At 41.7% G+C, this 24274-nt stretch overlaps 1 protein-coding gene across 2 annotated transcripts; it reads left to right on the top strand.

The window, feature by feature from the left end:
• The first annotated feature begins 17303 nt into the window (after positions 1 to 17303).
• Positions 17304 to 23343, top strand: LOC108535581 (ERV-BabFcenv provirus ancestral Env polyprotein-like). 2 transcript variants are annotated; one of them, XM_017881665.1, is made up of 2 exons: positions 17304 to 17394; positions 21244 to 23343. In XM_017881665.1, exon 2 carries the CDS (start codon positions 21608 to 21610, stop codon positions 22685 to 22687), a length of 1080 nt encoding a protein of 359 aa, XP_017737154.1. In that variant the 5' UTR covers positions 17304 to 17394; positions 21244 to 21607; the 3' UTR covers positions 22688 to 23343. The 2 variants fall into 2 exon arrangements, with proteins under 2 accessions (XP_017737154.1, XP_017737153.1); XM_017881664.1 differs by lacking the exon at positions 17304 to 17394 and adding an exon at positions 19547 to 20752.
• Positions 23344 to 24274: the final 931 nt, after the last annotated feature.

Here is a 24274-nt window from a genome sequence, read left to right as displayed (position 1 = left end):
CCCTCTCCCCCTCCCTCCCTCCCTCTCTCTCTCTCTCTCTCTCTCTCTCTCTCTCTCTCTCTCTCTCTCTCTTCTCTCTTTCTTTTTTTTCTTTTGAGACAGAGTCTCACTCTGTCACCCAGGCTGGAGTGCAGTGGCACAATCTCGGCTGACTGCAACCTCCACCTCCCAGGTTCAAGTGATTCTCCTGCCTCAGCCTCCCGAATAGCTGGGACTATAGGCACACGCCACCATGTCCAGCTATTTTTTTCTTTCTATTTTTAGTAGAGACAGGGTTTCATCATGTTGGTCAAGGTGATCTCAATCTCTTGACCTTGTGATCCGCCCATGTCAGCCTCCCAATGTGCTGGGATTACAGGTGTGAGTCACCGTGCCTGGCCCATACATGTTACTTTCTTACTAGAATTCTAAAATATTTTGGAAGCTCTAAGCTGTGTAGAATATTCATTAACGTAGTATTCAATATTAACATAAGTTAATTAAAATTACAATTGACAATCTACCATGTAACTTTTTAACCCACTAACCCACATTTGAACATATTCACCATAACAATTATTATCAAATGATAAATTTATTTTACAGGTGAAGGCAGAAGGAATTGAAAACTTTTCTGTCAGCAATATAACATTATAAAGGAAGGTATGATATATTCTAGGAAGAAAAGAGTAATTAATATTTATTGAGAATATACCATGTTCTATAAATTATATTCAGCAGTATACATCAATTAATTCATCCACACACCAATTCTGTGAAATATTAACTCCTTTTACAGATCAAGAAACTGAGGCTCAGTACTTTTAAGAGACTTACATAGGTTCACTCATATTTGCTTTGAACCCAGGACTGTTCAACTCTAGGTCTTGCCACTATAATCCATTCTAATGATTTCTTGGTCAGTTGTCACTTTTTACCATGGAATTACAGGCTAAAAGTGGGCATGTGAAAGTCTTAAGAAAGAACAATTATCCCATTGGTCTAATAGATTTTTATATTATTGCTTTCAATTGTTTTTAATCCATTTGTCTTTTGCATTTATTTCCTGTGATGAGCAAAATTTATGCATGAATGTATGTCTGTAAAAGTAGATCCAGTGATCAGTTGTGATAAAAATAAATAATATAGTAATATCTTATCGGAGTAGAGAAAATATATACACCACACACATGCAATAGTCTGAGTCTATACCCTTTTCATATGAGAAAAAAACTCTTCCATTAATTAATATTAAATGAGTAAAATTTTAGTGTTACTCATTTGAAACTTCTAAGAAAATATTTTAAAATAGTGGGTGTCTTACCTTCTTGATATGTGCAGAATTAGGTGTTTAAACTTAAAACAGTGAGTAAAATTAATGATAGCTGAAACCGTCATAAACAGAAAAGAAAGGGTTGTGACTTTTCCTGAAAAAAAAAAACAACAACTGAGCAGATGGCAATTTTCTCACTTCCCCATAATAAGATCAACCTTCCATAACTATAGAGTGAGAGGGCAGTAGATGAGTAAAGATGGCAAAGGAATTTGTCTTATAGGTGACATCAGCTGCTTCCCTGTCTTGGATACAGTTTTAAAAGGTCTAAATATGAAGTAAACAGATATCTTTGAATTTTTACAGTAAATAGAAAGTGTGTTTTAATTTCTTTGAGGCAGATATATTTGTAGAAAACATCATTTGCTGCTTAAATTATAACCATAAAAACATAGATGTACATATATAATTTCATATGTTTATACAGAATATAAAGTTATGTATAAGAATAGAAATAGTAATGGCCAAGGATCAGATAACCTGGAATCTGCTGTGTTGGTTTATCACGAAAAAGGTCACTTTGAGCAAGTCACTTAAATCTAAAATTTCCCATACCATCTGAAAAAGAGAGAAAAAAATTGATCATTTATATTATTCTTTATTTCATTTTATTTTTCTTTTTTTGAGACGGAGTCTAGCTGTTGCCCAGGCTGGAGTGCAGTGGCGCAATCTCGGCTCACTGCAAGCTCCGCCTCCTGGGTTCACGCCATTCTCCTGCCTCAGCCTCCCAAGTAGCTGGGACTACAGGCGCCCACCACCACATCCAGCTAATTCTTTTGTATTTTTAGTAGAGATAGGGTTTCGCCATGTTAGCCAGGATGGTCTCAATCTCATTTCTATGATTCTTTCAGTCATCAAAATTATTTGCTTTTACTCAACCAAAAAGGACTTACTGAGTTTTGTGAGCCTATTAGTGTGTTTATTCTTAAAATAATGAAAAAATGTATTTAAAAGTTTTATGAATAAGATGAAAACAAAATAAAAACATGAAGTAAAGAATAATTTAGTACTGAGGTGATGTTTTCTGGACTAATAAACATCAACCATAATAACTACCTGTTATTGAAATCTTTATACGTTCCAGGCATTGATCCATGGACTTGCCATACATTTCCCATCTTATATGTATTAAGAATACATATAAACATGTATTTTACACATATGTAAACATATATTTTATACATATATAAACATGTATATATGTTTTATACATCTATATACACATGTATTTTTATCTCAATTTACTGATAAAAAAACTGATGCTTGGGGGTTATACATATATAAACATGTATTTTATCCCAATTTACTGATAAAACTGATTCTTGGGGGGTTTAGTAACTAGTTTGATGTTACTCAGATAATAAGTGATGGGAACATGATTCAAATTTTATTTTTATCAATAACTTTGATGTCCTGTTTATCTTTGGTAACCATACTTTATATGGATTCCAGTGTTCAGAGAAGGACTTTATTATGGATAACAGACTATGGTAAGACATTAAATGATTAGAGAGGGAAGGAGGAAGGAGGAAGAGATTAGAGCAATTTTTATATTTTTATATTAGTGTCCAAGCTATCATTAGAGTCTACATAAACAAACACACAGACACATAAACATACACACATATATTTAAATGTATAGTGAATATTATGTGTAACATCTGAGTCTTACAATGAGCATTCATTCTTACTATCATTCAAATATATGTTGCATTTAGCATCAATGACATAAGCATTAATCTTTTAATAATTGTCTTTCCTTATAACTTTACAGAATTTGAAAAACTTACAGTAGTTGCTTTTGTGTGCAAAAGGAGTAAAATTTGCCAGCTCGCAACCATGCTTCCCAGAAGTAGCACATTTACTAACAAATACTATCTTGAGTTTGTGTTTTATTTCTGACAAAAGTGTGCCCATTAACTTTCCTTCAATTCTCACATATCTGTCAATTTTGGTGATTGACTTTGCCTCGTAGTGTTTGCTGCCAATTATATTATTTGCTTAAGTAAATTTGGAACTATTCTTCCATTTCTATATTGAGGCATAATATATAAGCAAATGTATCATCATGATTGTGGCCTTAAAAGCTTATCAGAGGAAGGTAGAGTTAATTACCAATTATATGGCAAGCACTGACAGTTTTATGAGATAAATCTAAAAACTGAAACAACACCTAGTGTTTTCTGAAAAGCAGAACAATGAAATGTTTTGATCACATTCATATAAGCCCACAGGTATATATTTATACAAATAAACATTTACATTTGGAGATACACATTACAGATTCTAAAGAGGCTACTCTGAACACTATATTACTGCCAAGTGGGTCATGAGTACAGGAATTTCACATATTGTTAATGATACAAATTTTATCATTGGATAGCTAAAAAAATCAACAATGTCCACTTTTTTTCCACATGGATTATGCATTAGCAAGAAGAGAACACACACAGAGTAAGATACCAAATATCACAAAATCAAGTGACCATAAAAAGCTTCACTTCTTGGTGCATTGTACATTGATCCTCACAGTGCTTAATGGGTGGGAAGTGGCTGCCAGTGACACCTAGAGTAAGTCAGGATCTTGACAAATATGAGAAGAAATTGGTTTGCAACACAGAACTTCCATAATTATTTTTAAAAGAAAGATAAGTATTTATTCATTTGAGGCTTGCCCAGTTCCTGAGCCAAACACAGCATCAACAGGTTACAGTCTCACCTGGAAAGAGAAATCAGTGTCTATGCCTGTAAGTCCCTGGACAAAGTCTCTACTTGGGGCTTTCCAGCAAACCAGAAAGCCTCCCATCCATGATTTTAATGAATAACCTTTGATCTGGGTAGTTGCAATAATAAATTGATCCAAGAACCATTATTATATATTTATTTTACTGAAAATATCTACTCATTTAATTGTCCCTTAGTATTTCTGTGGTGTTTTAAAAGAAACAAAATAATAATAATGGTAGGAAAAACCAAAATGTATTGAGTACTCAAATATGCTTAAAAGTGTTACACAGTTTTATGGATGAAAAAAAAACATAAGGCTTGGAATCCTAGATGACATGACTTGTAGATGCTGGAGTAGAAATTTGATGAGTTACATTACTATAGTTTCCACTTTTCAATACTGTGCTGTGTTATTTTTCAGAAGCAGCACAGTTGTCCAATTTTACCCAACTCCCTGGATCTTAATTTATTGCCTCCTTAATTTTTTAAGTTTGTTGTTCTGCTCCAAGCCTCATACCCAATGTCCTTTTATTTCAAGATGATCAAATGTTAGCAGTAAGAATTTTACCACGTAGAGTTGCTACAACAAAATATCTACAATTTCTAAGTTTTAACCAAAAATTACTAGAAAGGCAAAGAAATAGAAAAATGAAACCCATACTCAAGAAATAAAATGTAATCAATAGAAACAGATTTCATGTGGGCTCATATGTTAGATTAAGCAGGCAAAAGCATCAAAACAGATATTATAAATATGTTCAAAGAATTAAAGACAAATGTCCAAATAGTGAGTAAACAAGCATACTCTCACTAGATAAATGGAAACTAAAAACGAAACAGACATTTTAGAGCTAAGAATGACAATTAGCAAATGAAAATTACACCAGATGTGAAATGGCAGAAGAATGAGCAAAGTTGAATACAGATCAGTAGAGCCCATATTTACTGTTTATATCCTTGAAATCCCTCCTATATCTAACCGGTCATTAATTAGCCATCCTGAATTCCAAAATTATGATTTCTCCCTTTACAATTCAATGATGCATTTCTTCAATTTCTGTTTTATATGAAAATTTAAAAATCAATAGAAAGGATAGTTATATCGTACCGTAAAGCCTAAAAAAACTTTTAGTGATTGCTAATGTTCCTGAATCATAATTCTCTTAGTTTTCTACTGACATAACAATTTTCTTTAAATGTTTCCTGTTTATTGAAATTAACAAAAATAAATGCAAACTCCTGGAAAATAAATTTGCCTCATTTAAAAAAATTTACATAGCAGTTCATGAAAAACAACTCATAATTATGAAGTAGCACTTAAAGCTAAAACCTCATTGTAACGGAGAACTGTAATTTAGAATACAATATTAGACATGTAATTCTGATTGAAAAGAAATCCATTAATGACATTTTTATAAATCTTTGAGTTTCACAAAGCTTAAATAACAAAACCATGAGTGATTTGAAAGTTTTACACCATTTGTAGCTTCAGGGATACATTTAGGATATTGTCCACTAAAGTATGTCATAGATGTTCTAAAAGTACTTATTCAATATATTTTCAGTATAATAAGTGTGAAATGAATTAGGGTAACTGTTTGAGAATTAATCTACCACATTCACCCACACCTAAAACTCTGACCTTTGATCATTTTTTCTTTTCTTTTAAAAATGTAATCTCTTTCCAAAATATAACTAGGTCATAAAGCAACCCTAATCATCAATGCCTCATCAATAAGACATATGAATGCTGTGAAGTCAAATGTCACCTAGTGAATATCCTTCAAATTCAGATTTTCTCATACCATATAAATGCACTTGGAATACAGCTGATCAGATCATATTTTGCTTGGATGAATTAATCAGGTAATGGACATATTTTTATTAGGAACCTACTATGTGCAAAAATAAGTTACTTTGATATAAAAAGAAATAATTTACTTGACAATATAAATAAAGACTGCCTGAGGTGATTACTACAGAAGCAATTTTATTTTGCAACATAAAAGCAAAATCCCAGTAAGAAGCAGTCAATATTAATGCAGATTAGTTCTGGATGTTGCTGTCTGTTGTTTAGGGTTGATAGATGGGGATAAAAGATTAAAAATTTACGACAATGATGATTGCAATTTACCTTGAATTTTAAGAAATGATTTGAACCACTATAATATTTAGTTTTCCTATTGAATTGCATGTGGTAATTATACAAAACGTTCTGCATATGGTAAGTGCTGTAAGCACAATAGGTGCCTTGCCCAATGAGCATGGCAAGTCAATATGCCTAGATACCAGTTTGCAGCAGAGAAAGAGGTTTAATTGTAGGGCCACTGAATGGGGAGATGGGAGGAAACCTCAAATCTGTCTCCTAGAGGAGTTTGGGGCTACAGATTTCAAGGGTTTTGGAGTGGGCCAAAGTGTGGAGATCATTGATTGATCAGAGTGCAGGGTGAAGTCATGGGGTAGTGATATGGTTTGGCTGTATCCCCACCAAAGCCCCACATGTCATAGGAGGGATGCAGTAGGAGGTAATTGAATCATGGGGGTGGTTACTCCACTCCATGCTGTTCTCATGATAGTGAGTAAGTTCTCATGACATCTAATGGTTTTATAAGAGGTTTTTCCCCCTTTGCTTGACACCTTTCTCTCCTGTTGTCACGTGAAGAAGGATGTGTTTGCTTCCCCTTCTGCCAAGATTGTAGTTTTCTGAGGCCTCCGCAGCCCTGTAGAACTGTGAGTCAATTAAACCTCTTTCCTTTATAAGTTACCCATTCTTGGGTATTTCTTCATGGCAGTGTGAGAACGGACTAAAACAATAAATTGATACTGGAAAGTGGGGTGCTGCCTTAAAGAGACCTAAAAATGTGGAAGCAAATTTGGAACTGGGTAACAGGTAGAGGCTGGAACAATTTGGAGGGCTCAGAAGAAGACAGGAAGATGTGGGAAAGTTTGAAACTTCCTAGAGACTTGTTCTTTGACCAAACTGCTGATAGTGATATGGACAGTAAAGTTCAAACTGAGGTGGTCTCAAATGGAGATAAGAAACTTGTTAGGGACTGGAGGAAAGGTCGCTCTTGCTATGCAAAGAGACTGACAGCATTTTGCCCCTGCCCGAGAGATCTGTGGAACTTTGAACTTGAGAGAGATGATTTAGGGTATCTGGCAGATGAAATTTCTAAGCAGCAAAGTGTTCAAGAGGAAGCAGAGCACAAGAGTTTGGAAAATTTGCAGTCCAATGATGCAGTAAAAAAGAAAAATCAATTTTCCAGGGAGAAATTCACGCTCAATGCAGAAATTTGCAAAAGTAAAAAGGAACCAAAAGTTAATCATTAAGATAATGGGGAAAATGTCTCCAGGGCATTTCAGAGACTTTCATGGAAGCTCCTTCCATCACAGGCCCAGAGGCCTAGAAGGAAAACATGGTTTTGTAGGCAGGGTCCAGGGCTCCCCTGCTGTGTGCAGCCTAGGGACTTGTTGCCCTATATCCCACCCACCTTAGCCAAGGATAAAAGGGGCCAAGGTACACTCCTGGCCACGGCTTAAAGGCTACAAACCCCAAGCTCTGGCAGCTTCCATGTGATGTTGAGTCTGCAGATGCACAGAAGTCAAGAATTAAGGTTTAAGGACCTCTGCATAGATTTCAGAATTTTATGAAAATGCCTGGAATGTCCAGGCAGAAGTTTGCTGTAGGGACAGAGCCCTCATGGAAAACCTCAGCCAGGACAGTGTGGAAGGGAAATATGGGGTTGGAGATCCTATACAGAGTCCCCACTGGGGCACTGCCTAGTGGAGCTGTGAGGAGGCCCACAGTCCTCCACATACCCGAATGGTAGATTCACTGACAGCTTGCACCATGTGCCTGGAAAATCCAAAGACACTCAATGCCAACCCGTGAAAGCAGCTGGGAGTGGGGCTGTACCCTGCAAAGCCATAGGGGTGTAGCTGGTCAAGGCTGGAGGAACCCACCTCGCACTTCAACATAACCTGGATGTGAGACATGGAGTCAAAGAAGATTATTGTGGAGCTTTAAGAATTACTTACTGCCTCATTGGATTTCAGACTTGCATGGAGCCTATAGCCCCTTTGTTTTGGCCAATTTCTCCCATTTGGAATGGGTGTATTTACCCAATGCTTGTACTTCCATTGCATTTAGGAAGTAACTAACTTGTTTTTGATTTTATAGGCTCATAGGTGGCAGGGAATTGCCTTGTCTCAGATGAGACTTTGAATTTGGATCTTTGGGTTAATGCTGCTGGAAGGGGATAATTGAGTTTTAAAATGTGAGGACATGAGATCTGGGAGGGGCCTGGGGTTAAATGATATAGTTTGGCTGTGTCCCCACCCAAATCTCATCTTGAATTGTAGTTCCCATAATCCCTTTGTGTCATGGGAGGGACCCAGTGGGAGGTAATTGAATTATGGAACAGTTACCCCCATGCTGCTGTTCTCATAATAGTGAGTGAGTTCTCACAAGAGTTGATGGTTTTATAAGAGGCTTTTCCCACTTTACTCAGCACCTTTCTCTCCTTCCACCATATGAGGGAGGATGTGTTTTCTTCCCCTTCCACCATGATTGTAAGTTTCCGGAGGTTTCCCCAGTCCTGTGGAACTATGAGTCAATTAACCGCTTTCCTTTATAAATTACCCAGTCTTGAGTATTTCTTCATTGTGAGAATGGACTAGTACAGATAGGGAGATGAAGAAACTGTCCTCATTCTGATGCAGTACCTTTGTGGGGGTTCTTTGAACTGGTTGGTGTCAGCCATTCTGCTGGGATTCAGAATCTTAAAAATGTCTTAAGCACTGCTTCAACAAAAGCCTTATGATTCTAACATCAGAGATCCTATCTATAAGGACAATGGGGATGCAAATTAGTTCTTAAACGGAAGGCTTATAATTCTAAAGTCAGAAATCCCATCTATAGGAACAATGGGAATGCAAATGGTTCTGTCCAGAATTCATTGTTAAGCCTATGAGGACAGCTTCAGTACTTATGTTGTTTGATTCTTCACAAGTCTGTGAGATTAGTGTTGTTATTCTCAATTTACAGGCAGAGCAATGAAAATTCTGAGAGATTAGGAACCGAAATATTAAAAAGTAAAATATTATGTGAAAAGTCAAGAAGTTTGGTAAATAGCAAAAGCAAGATTGAAAGCAAACATCTGTCCAAAGTCACTACAAAGAAAGAATTCAGGGTTTCTCCAGCCTAGCACTGTCCACCAAAATGTATGTGTTATAGACATATTTTAAGTATACCTTAGTACCATTTTGCTATAAAATTTTTACCACTGGGGACTGTGCTATTGCCACAGATTTAGAAATGTTACAAATCAAATCCTATTTTCTTTTTTTCAGTATTTTTGGATTGCAAATATTCCTGACTATGACAAAAGGTGTTACCTTTTTTTCCTGTCATCAGTGTTATAACCTATTTTTCTGTATTTTAAATGTGAGAACTAAGAAACATTGCAATACCAGTAACCTTGCCCAAGGTAACAAAGTAAGTGTGCCCTGGAGGCAAGGTTAGAACTGCTTCCCTTTTTCTAAAAGATATGACTGTGTCCTATTTCAGTGAAGTTACAAGATAAGTAGCAAGACTCCTTTTGCTGTGTCAGCTTTAATTTGGCATGTCTTGACATTTGGCCATTTACATTCTTTGTTACAGGGTTGCCTTAGATGTGTTTAATTTCTCCTTTTGTTTTAGAAGAGAACAATTGAGGGAGAAGAAAAAACCCTAATAGGCCAATTAAACAGATGCTTATTTATGTGAATTTGTGATATTCTATTTATTTTTTAAACAAATTTGCTGCTTTACCTAAATGTAGTATTGTTAAGATACTACAATTGTTGAAGTACATAGCTGCCTTTGCTTCAGTGTGAGATGCCTTCGATACACTGCTTGTCCAACTATATTTATATGCTTGTATATTTGAAGGCTCACACCTCATTGCACACTTAACAGCTTACAGAAATAGCATCCTACTCATGTGAGGTGTCAGATAGTAGCTCTTCACAACAATGCCATTTTTGATTATTTACTTAATAGAACTTATTCGTAGTCTATTTACCTCTGCCTTGTTAAAGAGGTCGCAATCCCTTTGGAAACCCAGTTCGCCATTTTAAATAAAGCATCTGGGTGTTTTTAGCATTTCTCAAATGATGTGTATATGGCTTGGTTGCCTATTTCTTTTAAAAAGAAAAACTATTTTCTGTTCTGACTAAATATTTTTTTAAACAAAATCTCCCTCTCTGAAGGGACATCTCAATTGAATTATTGCTTCCCTTTGCTCCTAGCGGGTAGGAAATAGGAGTGGAATGGTTTAGGGTGAAAGTACAATTATGATGCTTACAAATCAAGCCTGCTAATGGAAAAGACTTCTCATCCATAGCTAGTCCCACTAGCATAACAACATAATTAGCTTTGGAGTTTTAGTAATTACCATCCAGATTCCTAAGGAAAACAGTCCTGAAATTACTGCTGTGTAATCACAAATAAAATTGTAAAGTTTCCTGTTTAAATTAACTTCAGCTCATAAACAGAAATATTATCCAAAGATCACGTGATAAAAGACTAAGCTTAAAAAAATTCTCCAATTTCAGAGATCTTTCCGAAGTTTCTTGATAGAGCTTCAGGTCAACAATTGTGTATCCTGACATCCTGTTACCATTTGCAGTCACATTTGGAACATTGAGGCCATTAAGTTTAAAAACCTCAGTCTGTTCAACCCTGTTCCTTCTTATGTCTCATTTTGACATGTGCCTCTGGTCTCAGACTCAATCTCTTGCCTGTTTAATCATTTATGCTTGTTTTTCATAATTACTATCTTACACTCAAACTGCAGGATATTTCATTCTGTAATAAGAAGTATAGTACAAATAAAATTAGTATAATTTTCATATTAACTCTTACTTGCTCTGTGAGTACAATTAAATAACTTATTTTGACCTGAGTTTTATTTTTCCAGTCCCAAGAATACAGTCCCTGGTTTGTAAATGTATTTAAAAACTAGGCTGTATTACTGATAATATTGATCAACTCTAGCTGTTAGGTAAATTCACCTATGCTATTTTCTCTCATGACATGTCTCTAACAAATTTATCCTTGTCTTAATGAGAAGAAACTGCACTATCTTCTCAGTGATTTGTCTGTTACCTTCCTCCTTGAACTGAAGCCTAGTATTTCATGGTAATACTCAAACTATTCCCTAGGATTTCACGTTCCCATATGCCAAGGTTCCTTTCTGCACTATGCCTTCAATTAGCAGAATGAGGAAGAAATTTCAGCACACTGTTGTTATTTCCTAGATTTTTCAGAACTGGCAACTCTTAAACATCCTTTTCAGAAACTGTTAACTTTCCTCGTATCGTTCTCTTTCATTTCTTGCTATTATCAAATAAGGCCGTGGACATTATTGGAGGCCACCTAGATTGATCTTTAAGGCCCAGACACTCATTCTTTCAAGTACTCAGAATGTTAATTGCTGATGGCTCATACTGTGTTTCTCTATAGAAATAATCCACATTTGTATAAAGCTGACTCAGTGAAGGTTGCTTTCCTCCCTGAAGGTGTTCTGCATGCAACAGATGGTTTCGAGGCCCTGTCTCTTGCATTAATTCAAAAAGACTCTAAAGGGCCATCCCAGCTCCAGTACTCTCCATGGAATCAGTTGAAGCCTCCTTTGCAATAACTTCTCAGTTCAACTTGTTTTTCTACCCAGCCCTGCACTCTGCCTGCCTCACTGATGGTATTACTGAGATCACTCCCTCAAAAGCCCTCTGCACAGAAATTTCAGAGTCTCTAAGTATGTTTTCTAGGTAACTGAATCCATGGTAGTTGGCACCAGAAATTATTCTAGAAAGCATGGGAATTTGGGTCTGGATCACTGGCTGGCTGGTGATGATGATGCTATCACCGGTGTTCAGTGAAACACTGATAGCCTTGCACATGCATTTATGATGCAGTGTCAGAAAATTCATTAGTAGTGAACTAGGATGATATCAGGTAATGGAAATGTACTCATAAGTATAGTATCTGAGTTGTCAGAGAGCTTGGAAGATAATAATGGGTATAGATGTGTGGAATCATTGATGCATTGGAAAAAAGATACTGAAAGGCTTGAGGTAACTATGTTAATTATGTCTAACACAAGACTAAGCATGAAAGCCAGAGGGCTAATTTCAACTTTTAAAAAGACATTCTCTGCTGCAGTTGCAGTTCAAAAAAGCTGAACACCGGTTCTAGAATATAACTTTTTTTTTTTGAGATGGAGTTTTGCTCTTGTTGCCCAGGCTGGAGTGCAATGATGTGATTTCTGCTCACTGCAACCTCTGCCTCCAGCGTTCAAGCAATTCTCCTGCCTCAGCCTCCTGAGTAGCTGAGATTACAGGTGCATGCCACCACACCTGGCTAATTTTTTTTTTTTTAATTTTTTTTTATTTTTAGGAGAGACAGGGTTTCACTATGTTGGCCAGGCTGGTCTCAAACTCCTGACCTCAGATGATCCACCTGCATCAGCCTCCTGAAGTGCTGAGATTATAGGTGTGAGCCACCACGCTCAACCTAGAACGTAATTACAAGAGTGTCAGAGCTTCAAAAAATATTTAATTCTCACCCATGGCATGTCTATTATGATAAGGTTAGGACCTAGATTGGGAATGAGTGGGATCTTCAGAATGGGGATATCTGCAATAATACCCTTGAAAGTCATTAATCCCCAGAGTCTAGGGGGTTGGAAAAGTAGTTCATTTCTCTCTATAAAGGCTAGACCATCTCTCACTTGCTTAAAATTAATACAGAAGTGCCTGCCTTGGAAGTATGTACATCCTCTTCCTTTCATTAAGATTTTCTCTCACTTCCTCTTTCAACCAATGGACTAGTAACTAGGGTCAAGTCACATACCACCAGGCCAGTGAGAACAGAGCCTTCTAAGGAAGTCTAAGAAGTACCTAGAAGTACAGAGCCTCCTAAGGGAGGAAAGGCACTATATGCTGAAGGATCTTCAGGACCTAGCCTGCGTGCACCAGCAGGAGCCAGTAGAGTATATGTGGGACTGGATCCTGAGGATGCTGAATAACGATGAAAAAGTAGAAATTGATCTGAAAGAGTATATTATATAGTAGCACTAACCGGAGCATTTAACATCCTAAAAAAGACCCTGGGACCATATTGCTTGTTGCACATTCAGGAAAATCAATGACTTGAGATACAAATGCCAGGAAAGTGGTTACAAATGGATTCCTCAAGGAATTGCGAATAATAGAATAAATATACTATATAATGGTCAAAAATCTCACTAAGTAACTTTGTTGATGTAGGGCCCTGAAGGTGCTGCATTTACCAAAGCAATAAGGAATGATCTGACAAAATGAAGAACAGGATTTTTAAGTTCAATGGTGAAGCAGATTATGTGGCTATAGACTTAGGTTCCTTGTAACAATGGCAATGATTGCATTTCAAAAACTAGAAGCTACTTGGTGCTGCTTAACAATCAGAAGCAAGGTAGGTGTAATTATTGTATTAGGTAGTAGGTCAGAGTGGAAGTCAGAAGTGCCCCACTTGTAGAGAACTATAGAGATGTTTAATGGAGCACTGCATTCCCAGGAGCACATTAGATGGGCAGTTAAAAACGTTATTGATCCATCTCTATTACCAGAATCAGTCATGATTGATCATCAGGAGGCTGAAGGCACCTGCTCCAATAAAGTCATGATAACTTACCCAGTTTCCATACCTGAGCCAGTTCTCAGACTTAGGATCCATTAAGTGGTGAGGGGGCCAATGATTCATGAGAAAGGACCCTGCATAAATATGGCAAATATGTATGTGTATACAAAACAATTCTGCCCTTCTCCAAAGAGTCATATAGACTTTTACTGAGATACCCATGCACTTGAGAAAGATGATACCTAGATATTTTGACACCGTCAGACCTAGGGTCTGTGTTGACAGTTAATACCTGGGAATATAAGACATTATCATAGACACCTTGTTAGAATGTAAAAGAATGGAAGACAGGTAATAAAAAGGAGTCTAAACTGAGGTCCAATTCACACTGGGTTTACTACGTCCAGTGGTCACTTTCAAGGTACCTAAATGTATAACTGAAATGGACATCTTTGGGGATAGGCCAGACATTTACATTGGTTCCTTGGTCTATGGAGAAAGAACTATTCTAATAGGCAAAATCAAATGGAGTCCCTTAAACTTGTCCTCCATTCCTGAATAACATTTTAAATAAGAAACAATGTAACATCCCAGTGGGAAGGATGTGGAAGCAGCATTTACTATAACATACCTATTTCATTTACCAACCAGGCCTGTAGAAGGACAAGTTGGATTATGGAGGATGACATTAGTCCATACAAACCCACCCACATAATAGGCCAAATTGCAGCCTTGATGCCACACATCTTTGCTACAGCATAGAAATACAACCTTACGTGCATGGTATATTGCCAACAATCTGGTGAATGTACTCTTTTCCACATCTCTCAAAAAAAGTACCATAAGTCATTAACATTTATATGAGAAAAGCAAGAATATGTTTCTAGTCTTGTTCTTAGGCTCCCGCACTTCTTCCAAATGCATTTCAAAAGGACTGGAATTATCTAGTTATTTAACAGAATGACATATTGGTATACTATATCGAAGACATCATGTTAACCAAACCAGATGATCAAAAAGTGGTGAGTACATTGGAGATTTTGATAACACGTATGAGCTCCTGAGGATGGTCTATCATATCAGTGAAGTTTTTAGGAGTCCAATAGTCTAGGGTCTTCTAAAACATCTACTTCATAGTAAGAGACAAATTATTGCACTCCAAATTCCCACCAGAAAAATGAAATTATATGTTAGGACTCTTCGAGATATACGAAGGTAGCACATTTCACACTTGAGAATATTGCTCCAACCCATTTACTGAAAGCAAGGAAAGTTGCCAATTTTGACTGGAATCCTAAGAAGGAAATGGCTTATCAGTAGTTTCATGTAAGCAGCCCTGCCACTTGGGCATGCACTGTGGTAGTCCCAGGGTATTTTTTTTAGAAGAGTCCATGCAGTGTAGAGTTAATGGCAAGGGCAAACAATAGAATCACAAGGTAGAACTCTAGGGTTATTTAGCAAAAACGTTTCATCTGTTTGGGCCTGGGTAGATGCAATATACCTGGTAATGAAGTATCAAGTAACTATGTAGCCAGAGCTACCGATTTTGAGTTAAATCATACATAAAGGCAGGTCCAGAAGCAATTCATTGTAAGATGGAAGTGGAACATCCAGAATGAGGCATGAGCAGAGCTAGAAGTAAGCTACATAAGCAAATATCCCAAATCCCAACATCACCCATTGCTTCTCCTCTGGTGCTTCCCTATTAAATCACACAAGGCGGACATAAGCTAACAGATGGGCAAAATACCATGCTTGATTCATTGCCAGGTCAGCATGACACATCTCTGTAATCCTAACATGTGAAGGAGATCAAACACAAACACATTCCTCCATATATCTCAGCCCTGGGCCCAACACAAACACATTCCCCCATTTGTCTCAACTTCCTGGGCCCAACACAAACACATTCCTCCATATATTTCAGCCCTGGGCCCAACACAAACACTTCCCCCATTTGTCTCAACTTCCTGGGCCCAACACAAACACATTCCTCCATACGTCTCGACTTTGAAAAGCACCACCTGGGGATAAGGTCACAACCGTTTGTGGTTTTACTAAAAGCGCGGGAACCAATAGAAAACTGCTAAATATATAACTTAAAATGTTAACCAATTGTAATGCTGTAACCAAAAGAATTCCCTTGTTCCTCTGTAACCTTACATATCCTGTTTATATCGGGCTATAAAAAGCGAGCTCATGCATCGTTCGGGGCCCTCTTGAATGTTGGGAAACGGAGGGACCAAGTTCGAACTTGCAGTAAAGATCCTTGCCGCTTGGCTCTGACTCCGGACTCTGGTGGTCTTCTCTGGGGAACAAACGGTCTGGGCATAACATTTGGGGGCTCGTCTGGGATTCCCCAAGCCCACCAGACCCCTGGTCAACGGATCTACCAGGATCGATCTGCTGCTAGGTGAGCCGGCTCATCTCTGTTTGTCTGTCTATGTCTGTTCTGAACCTGTCTGTTTGTCTGCCTGTAGCTGTTCTGAACCTGTATCTGTGACTCTCAAGGTCTGAAACTGAAGCTGGCACAGTCCTGGCAGATGCACTATAGGACGGCCAGCGGAGACCGGTGGGAGACGTCCCCTGGCTCTTGCCTGATTTAGATTTCTATCTGAACTGATTCTGACCTGGGCTTTCCGGAGCGCGCATGCGGCTAGATATTATTGATACTCCAGTTTTCCTTTGCAGGAATTCTAACCCACACTCTTTTGCAGAAAGAGACTACAAACTATTACAGAATGGGTAATACCCAGAGCACACCCCTATCTCTCCTTATAAATAATTTCAAGGATGTTAGAGCAAGGGGCCATGATCTTGGTGCGGAAATCAGGAGGGGAAAGCTAATTACTCAGTGCCACTCCGAATGGCCCGCCTTTAATGAAGGGTGGCCACCCGAAGGAACATTCTGCCTTCCTGTCATCACTAGAGTAAAGTCCAAGGTTTTCCTACCTGGGCGTGCTGGCCACCCGGAACAAATCCCATATATCCTCATATGGCAGGACCTAGTTGAGAACCCGCCCCCTTGGCTGTCCCCTTTCCTACTAGCCCCTGAACCCTGTAAGGCACTGGTTGCTTGGCCGCTAAAATCCAAGCAACCGACTGCCCCCATCCTGTTTTATCTGATAGCGGGGACTCACTGTCCACAGAACCCCCTCCATACTCCTCCGGGCCCCAGGCCCCAGCCCCCCGGGCTGAGCCACAGGAAGAAGCAGGCGGGCAGGAGGCAGCCGGCACACCCGAGCCCGCCAAAAGTGGAAGTAACTCTGAAGGGCCGGCGGGGCGGACGCAAGGGCGCACTTTGCGGGCTAGCCCCCCCAGCCGCCTGACTCCACAGTGGCTCTACCCCTTCGGGAAATAGGACCCCCAGATGACACGGGAATCCCCAGGCTCCAGTACTGGCCATTCTCCACCAGTGATCTGTATAACTGGAAGACTCAGAGTGCCCAGTTTTCAGACAACCACAAAGATTTAATGGTTTTACTAGATAGTGTCATGTTCACCCACCAGCCCACTTGGGATGATTGTCAGCAGCTCCTCCGAATCTTGTTCACAACGGAGGAGCGAGAGAAAATACAGGTAGAAGCTAGAAAGTTGCTCCCGGGGGAGGACAGTCAACCGACTGCCAACCCTGACCTCATAAATGCGACTTTTCCTCTGACCAGACCGGCGTGGGATTACAACACAGCAGAAGGTAGGGGACGGCTACACCTTTATCGCCAGACTCTAATGGCGGGTCTTCGGGGAGCTGCTTGCAAGCCCACTAATTTGGCTAAAGTATACTCTGTTCTGCAGGGAAAGGCAGAAAGCCCAGCTACCTACTTAGAAAGACTAATGGAAGCTTTTAGACAGTACACCCCCATAGACCCAGAGGCCCCAGGAAGTCAGGCAGCTGTTGTAATGTCTTTTGTAAATCACGCGCCCCAGATATTAAGAAGAAACTCCAGAAATTAGAAGACTTAGAGGGAAAACAGATTCAGGACCTTCTTCAGATAGCCCAGCGAGTTTACAATAATAGAGATACTCCAGAAGAAAAGCAATTTAAGGCCACTGAAAAAATGACCAAGGTCCTGGCAGCAGTAGTACAGAAAGAGCATCTACAGCCAGAGAACACCCAACCTAGGCGGTCCCCCAGACATGATAATCTGAGCAAAGACCAATGTGCCTACTGTAAGGAGGCTGGCCACTGGGTAAAAGACTGCCCCAAAAAGAAACAACGCAGAGGACAGAGACCCCCTAGGTCTACACCCGTACTAGTCACTCAACATGAAGACTAGGGAAGACGGGGTTCGGACCCCCCTCCCCGAACCTAGGGTAACTTTGCAAGTGGAGGGGTCCCCAGTTCAGTTCTTGGTCGATATGGGAGCACAGCACTCGGTCCTAGTTAAAGCCAATGGAAAATTATCCTCCAAGTCCTCGTGGGTGCAAGGGGCCACAGGGATTAAGAAATACCCCTGGACGACACAAAGGACAGTAAACCTCGGAGCCAGGAATGTAACCCATTCTTTCCTGGTCATCCCTGAGAGCCCCTGTCCCCTATTAGGGAGAGACCTGCTAACTAAAATGGGAGCGCAAATCCATTTCCTCCCTGAGGGGCCCATCGTGACCAACTCCCAAAATCAGCCCGTGTCCGTTCTGACCATAACCCTAGAAGATGAGTACCGGCTCCACCAGGAGCGAGCGGCCCCTGACCAGGACATAGCAACCTGGCTCCAGCAATATCCAGGAGCTTGGGCGGAAACGGGGGGCTTAGGACTAGCAAAACACCGTCCTGCCTTGTTTGTTGAACTCAAGCCTGGGACAGACCCCGTTCGGGTACGCCAATACCCGATGCCCCTAGAGGCCAAAAAAGGGATTGCACCACATATTCGCCAGCTCCTCGACCAAGGGGTCCTCTGCCCATGCCACTCGCCCTGGAATACTCCATTGTTGCCGGTACGGAAACCTAATAGCGGAGAGTACAGACCTGTACAAGACTTGAGGGAAGTCAATAAGAGGGTTATGGACATACATCCAACTGTGCCTAACCCGTACACCCTCCTGAGTACCCTAAACCCTGAACATCAATGGTACACTGTTTTAGATTTGAAAGATGCTTTCTTCAGTTTGCCTTTAGCCCCTCAGGGCCAAAAGCTCTTCGCCTTTGAGTGGATTGACCCTGAGAGGGGCATAAGTGGCCAACTGACATGGACCAGACTGCCGCAGGGATTCAAAAACTCTCCTACCCTGTTCGATGAGGCCCTCCATGAAGACCTGGGTGAGTACTGACACAAACACCCTGAAATAACCTTACTACAGTATGTTGATGACCTTCTGATTGCTGCCAAGACCCAAGAAGCTTGTATCCAAGGGACCAAGGGTCTCTTACAAGCTCTAGGGGACCTGGGCTACCGAGCCTCGGCAAAGAAAGCTCAAATCTGTAAACCAGAAGTAACATATCTGGGGTACCTGCTAAGAGGAGGGCAACGCTGGTTAACAGACGCCCGAAAGCAAACTGTTCTGCAGATCCCCAGGCCACAATCCACCCGACAAGTAAGGGAATTCCTGGGATCGGTGGGATTTTGTAGACTATGGATCCCTGGGTTCACAGAGATGGCCAAACCCTTGTATCAGGCAACATGGGGACAGCAGTCATTTAATTGGACAGAAGAAGCCGAGTCGGCTTTCCAACAGATTGAAACTGCCCTACTCTCTGTGCCCGCCCTGGGACTACCTGATGTCACCAAGCCTTTCCACTTATATGTGGACGAGAGCAAGGGTGTCACCAAGGTGGTGCTAACTCAGAACTTAGGCCCCTGGAGGAGGCCAGTTGCCTACCTGTCAAAGAAATTAGATCCGGTGGCTGCCGGGTGGCCCCCTTGTCTCCGAATGATTGCAGCCATGGCCCTGATGGTACAAGATGCTGATAAACTTGTCATGGGTCAAGAATTATGGGTCATTACCCCACATGCCATCGAGGGTGTACTCAAACAGCCACCTGATCGATGGATAAGTAACGCCCGGCTCACCCACTACCAAGGGCTACTACTAAACCCCCTCAGGATAACTTTCCTGCCCCCAACAACCTTAAACCCTGCCTCACTGTTGCCCAACCTGGACCTGAACGCCCCGCTCCATGATTGCACCGAGATACTAGCTCAGGTATATGGAATTCGAGAAGACCTGCAGGACCGCCCACTTCCTGACGCTGACCTCGTTTGGTTCACCGATGGGAGCAGCTTCATACACCAAGGCCAGAGGTATGCTGGAGCAGCAGTGACTTCAGAGACTGAGGTAATCTGGGCGGAACCCCTGCCCCCGGGGACATCGGCCCAGAAGGCCGAACTGATAGCGCTCACCCAAGCTCTCACCTTAGGGGCAGGAAAGAAACTGACAGTATACACAGACAGCCGATATGCCTTTGCTACGGCGCATATACATGGGGCCATTTACAGGGAGCGAGGGTTACTAACAGCTGAAGGAAAAGAGGTAAAAAACAAGAAAGAGATCCTAGCCCTGTTGGCAGCCCTATGGAGACCGGAAAAACTGGCTATTGTACATTGCCCAGGGCATCAGAAACCAATCACTCCGATTGCTCAAGGCAACTCTCTGGCAGACCAAACCGCAAGGAGTATAGCAAAGGCTCCCAGCCAACTCCTTGCACTCCAGCTCCCTGATCCGGGTCCCCGGGACTTGCCATATCTCCCTGATTATTCAGAAAAAGATCTCCAGTGGATCGACAAACTTCCCCTGAAACGGATCCAGAATGGGTGGTGGACTGATACTAATGACCAAACTATCCTCCCGGAAAAATTAGGACAGCAAGTGTTAGAACACATCCACCGAACCACCCACCTGGGTGCCTGGCGGATGATAGACCTGATCAGACGCTCCAAGCTCAAGATCAGACATGTAGCCGAGACGGCCAGCAGCATCGTGACAAGTTGCAAAGTCTGCCAGCTTAGCAATGCCTATCCCCAACCCCAGGCTACAACGGGAACAAGGCTCAGGGGAACCAGGCCCGGTATCTACTGGGAAGTAGATTTTACTGAGATAAAGCCAGGAAAATACGGGTATTGGTACTTACTTGTCTTTGTAGATACTTTTTCAGGGTGGACTGAAGCATTCCCAACCAAAAGAGAAACCGCTCAGGTTGTAGCAAAGAAAATTCTGGAAGACATCCTCCCCAGGTATGGCTTCCCCGTCCAGATAGGGTCAGATAATGGGCCGGCCTTCGTTGCTAAGGTGAGTCAGGATTTGGCTTCCCTCCTTGGGGCAAATTGGAAACTACATTGCGCTTACAGGCCCCAAAGTTCAGGACAGGTAGAAAGGATGAATCGGACCTTAAAAGAGACCCTAACTAAATTGACTATGGAGACTGGCGCTAATTGGGTGGTCCTCCTCCCCTACGCTCTGTTCCGGGCCCGTAATACCCCTTACAGACTGGGCCTTACCCCTTATGAAATCATGTATGGCAGACCCCCACCCCTGGTTCCTAGCCTAAAAGATGATCTGCTCAAATCTGAAACAGAAAATGTCTCTGAACTCTTGTTTTCCCTACAAGCCTTGCAGAAAATTCATCAGGAAATCTGGCCCAAGCTGAAGGAACTGTATGAGACCGGTCCTCCACCGACACCCCATCCGTACCAGCCGGGAGACTGGGTCCTGGTTAAGCGACACCGACAAGAGACCTTAGAACCCAGGTGGAAGGGACCACTCCAGGTACTCCTAACCACACCCACCGCCCTGAAGGTAGAAGGCATCGCGTCGTGGATCCACTACACCCACGTCAAACCAGTGGACCCGACCTCCGACCTTCTCGGACCAATCACGGCAGCGACTGAAGCACCGACCACGTGGACTGTGGACAGAGCTAAGAACAACCCCTTAAAACTCACCCTGCGCCGGCAGCATAGCTCACTGCAAACATGCAGCTAGGTAGTCTAACCCTAACGTTAGTCGCCCTAGTGGCCGCTGGGGCAAACACAAAACCAGTTCCTAACCCCTTTGTCTGGAGATTCTGGCTTTATGAAAACCGAACCCACCCTGGGCAACCTCGTAAGCCCGGGAAGTTATTGGCCAGTGCTGATTGCCCCTCCACAGGGTGCAGTGACCCAATTTTGCTAAATTTTACTGGTTTTCAGATAGCCAAACCAGTGGTACCAATGATATGTTTTGAGTTTGATCAGACTAAGTACAATTGTAAACACTATTGGTGGCACCAAAACGCAGGCTGCCCCTACAGTTACTGTAAAATGCACTCAGTCAGAGGGTGGAACGAGCAATCCGGGTGGAACTTCTACCAGCAGGGTAGAGGCGGCATCTATACTTGGATAGTTAAGGACCCTTGGAACTCCCGCTGGACCACGCCTCAACATGGGGCTGTATACTATTCCTCTTCCTCCACGTGGCCTAGCAGTCACCTCTATCTGTGGCGTGGCCTAGTTCAGGTACGGCCCCTGGTCCATGGGGATATCCAACGACAGGAAGACAGACTAACACAAGATTTACGTCCTTTCTCCTGGTTAGAATTATTACAAGAAGGATTAGAACTTGCTAACCTTACAGGACTTCACAGCTTGTCTGGCTGCTTTCTGTGTGCCACCCTAGGGCGTCCACCGCTAACCGCTGTCCCTCTGCCATGGGAATCCTTTACCCAAACTAACAACCTTCGGAATCTCTCGAATGCCCCTATTCTTAATGTGCCACTGTACCGGAACCCCAGTCAGGAGAAGTTTCCCTACTGTTTTTCAGGCACTAACTCTAGCCTCTGCAACATCACTGTAACGCCCCCTAATACCAACCTGAGGGCCCCACCGGGCATATTCTTTTGGTGTAATGGAACATTATCTAAGACCCTATCTGGTCCCTCTGTTACCAACCTACTGTGTCTCCCTGTCACACTAGTTCCCCGGTTAACTCTACTAACTGCCGGCGAGTTCCTGGGGTACACTGGTAACTGGACTAGCACTGCTATTCACCCAGCCCCTAGACCAAGACCTGCATGAGCCATATTTCTCCCACTCATTGCGGGAATCTCCCTCACCACATCCCTCATTGCGGCCGGACTGGCAGGGGGAGCCCTAGGTCACACCCTCATAGAAAGCAACAAGTTGTACCAACAATTTGCCGTTGCTATGGAGGAGTCGGCTGAGTCCCTTGCCTCCCTTCAGCGACAGCTCACATCCCTAGCTCAGGTAACCTTGCAGAACCGGAGGGCCCTAGACCTACTCACTGCTGAAAAAGGTGGTACATGTATGTTCCTGAAGGAAGACTGTTGTTTTTACATAAATGAATCAGGGCTTGTAGAGAACCGGGTCCAACAGTTACGCAAGTTAAGCATAGAAATGAAAAAACAGCAATTTGCCTCAGCTGCAAACCAATGGTGGAATTCCTCTATGTTTTCTCTGTTAGCTCCCTTCCTTGGACCCCTGCTAAGCCTACTATTTCTGTTTACCGTAGGACCCTGTGTTATTAACCGAATTTTGCAGTTTGTCAGAAAAAGGTTTGACACCATACAGCTCATGGTCCTCAGAGCCCAATACCAACCTGTAGACGCGGAAACAGAATCAGACTTATAAGACCCAAGATTGGCTCCAGAGGTACCTGAGAAAGGGGGGAATGTAAGAAATCAAACATATATCTCAGTCCTGGGCCCAACACAAACACATTCCTCCATATATCTCAGCCCTGGGCCCAACACAAACACATTCCTCCATATATCTCAGCCCTGGGCCCAACACAAACACATTCCCCCATTTGTCTCAACTTCCTGGGCCCAACACAAACACATTCCTCCATACGTCTCGACTTTGAAAAACACCACCTGGCGATAAGGTCACAACCGTTTGTGGTTTTACTAAAAGCACGGGAACCAATAGAAAACTGCTAAATATATAACTTAAAATGTTAACCAATTGTAATGCTGTAACCAAAAGAATTCCCTTGTTCCTCTGTAACCTTACATATCCTGTTTACATCGGGCTATAAAAAGCAAGCTCATGCATCGTTCAGGGCCCTCTTGAATGTTGGGAAACGGAGGGACCAAGTTCGAACTTGCAGTAAAGATCCTTGCTGCTTGGCTTTGACTCCGGACTCTGGTGGTCTTCTCTGGGGAACAAACGGTCTGGGCATAACACATGTACTTCTGCTACCCTATTTCCATTCATAGACTGTGGTAATGAGAAGTCCTCTAGGTGGGCAGAACTTGAGGTAATACACTAAATCCTCTAATTTGGATGGAAATAGATGTGCAAACGTGGGCAATGACAAATGGCTTGCAAGGTAACACAAAGGCCTAGAAAGGAGATTAGAAGGTTGAGGACAAGGAGATGTACTTCAATGACTTCATCAGAAAGAGCCCAGATCCACGAAGCTATGAGAGTGCCCTCTGATGTCTGCAGATGGTGAGTCAACAAAAGGTACAATTTGAGAACTCCCTCTTGGTGACTAGGATATAAAAGGTGGTAAAAATGTATAAATACCTGAGGGGAGACCTTTCAGGCATTACTAGAAAAATTTTACAGTGATGACATTAGCAGTGGAAGGCAGAGTGTGACTACGACAATAAAACAGTATGTTTGTGAATGGTTTCC

The sequence above is a fragment of the Rhinopithecus bieti genome, unplaced genomic scaffold (assembly GCF_001698545.2).
Source record: "Rhinopithecus bieti isolate Rb0 unplaced genomic scaffold, ASM169854v2 scaffold_12640, whole genome shotgun sequence".
NCBI lineage: Eukaryota > Metazoa > Chordata > Mammalia > Primates > Cercopithecidae > Rhinopithecus > Rhinopithecus bieti.
The sequence above is the reverse complement of the archived record's forward strand: the minus strand, read 5'-3'. Positions and strand labels throughout refer to the sequence as shown.

Excerpts from the sequence above, each read along its gene's own strand:
- LOC108535581 (XM_017881664.1), top strand. The coding sequence starts at position 19,569 with ATGATTGCAGCCATGGCCCTGATGGTACAAGATGCTGATAAACTTGTC. Across the intron at positions 20,753-21,243 it reads ATAAAGCCAGGAAAATACGG|CCTTGCAGAAAATTCATCAG; the intron begins GTATTGGTACTT and ends TTTCCCTACAAG.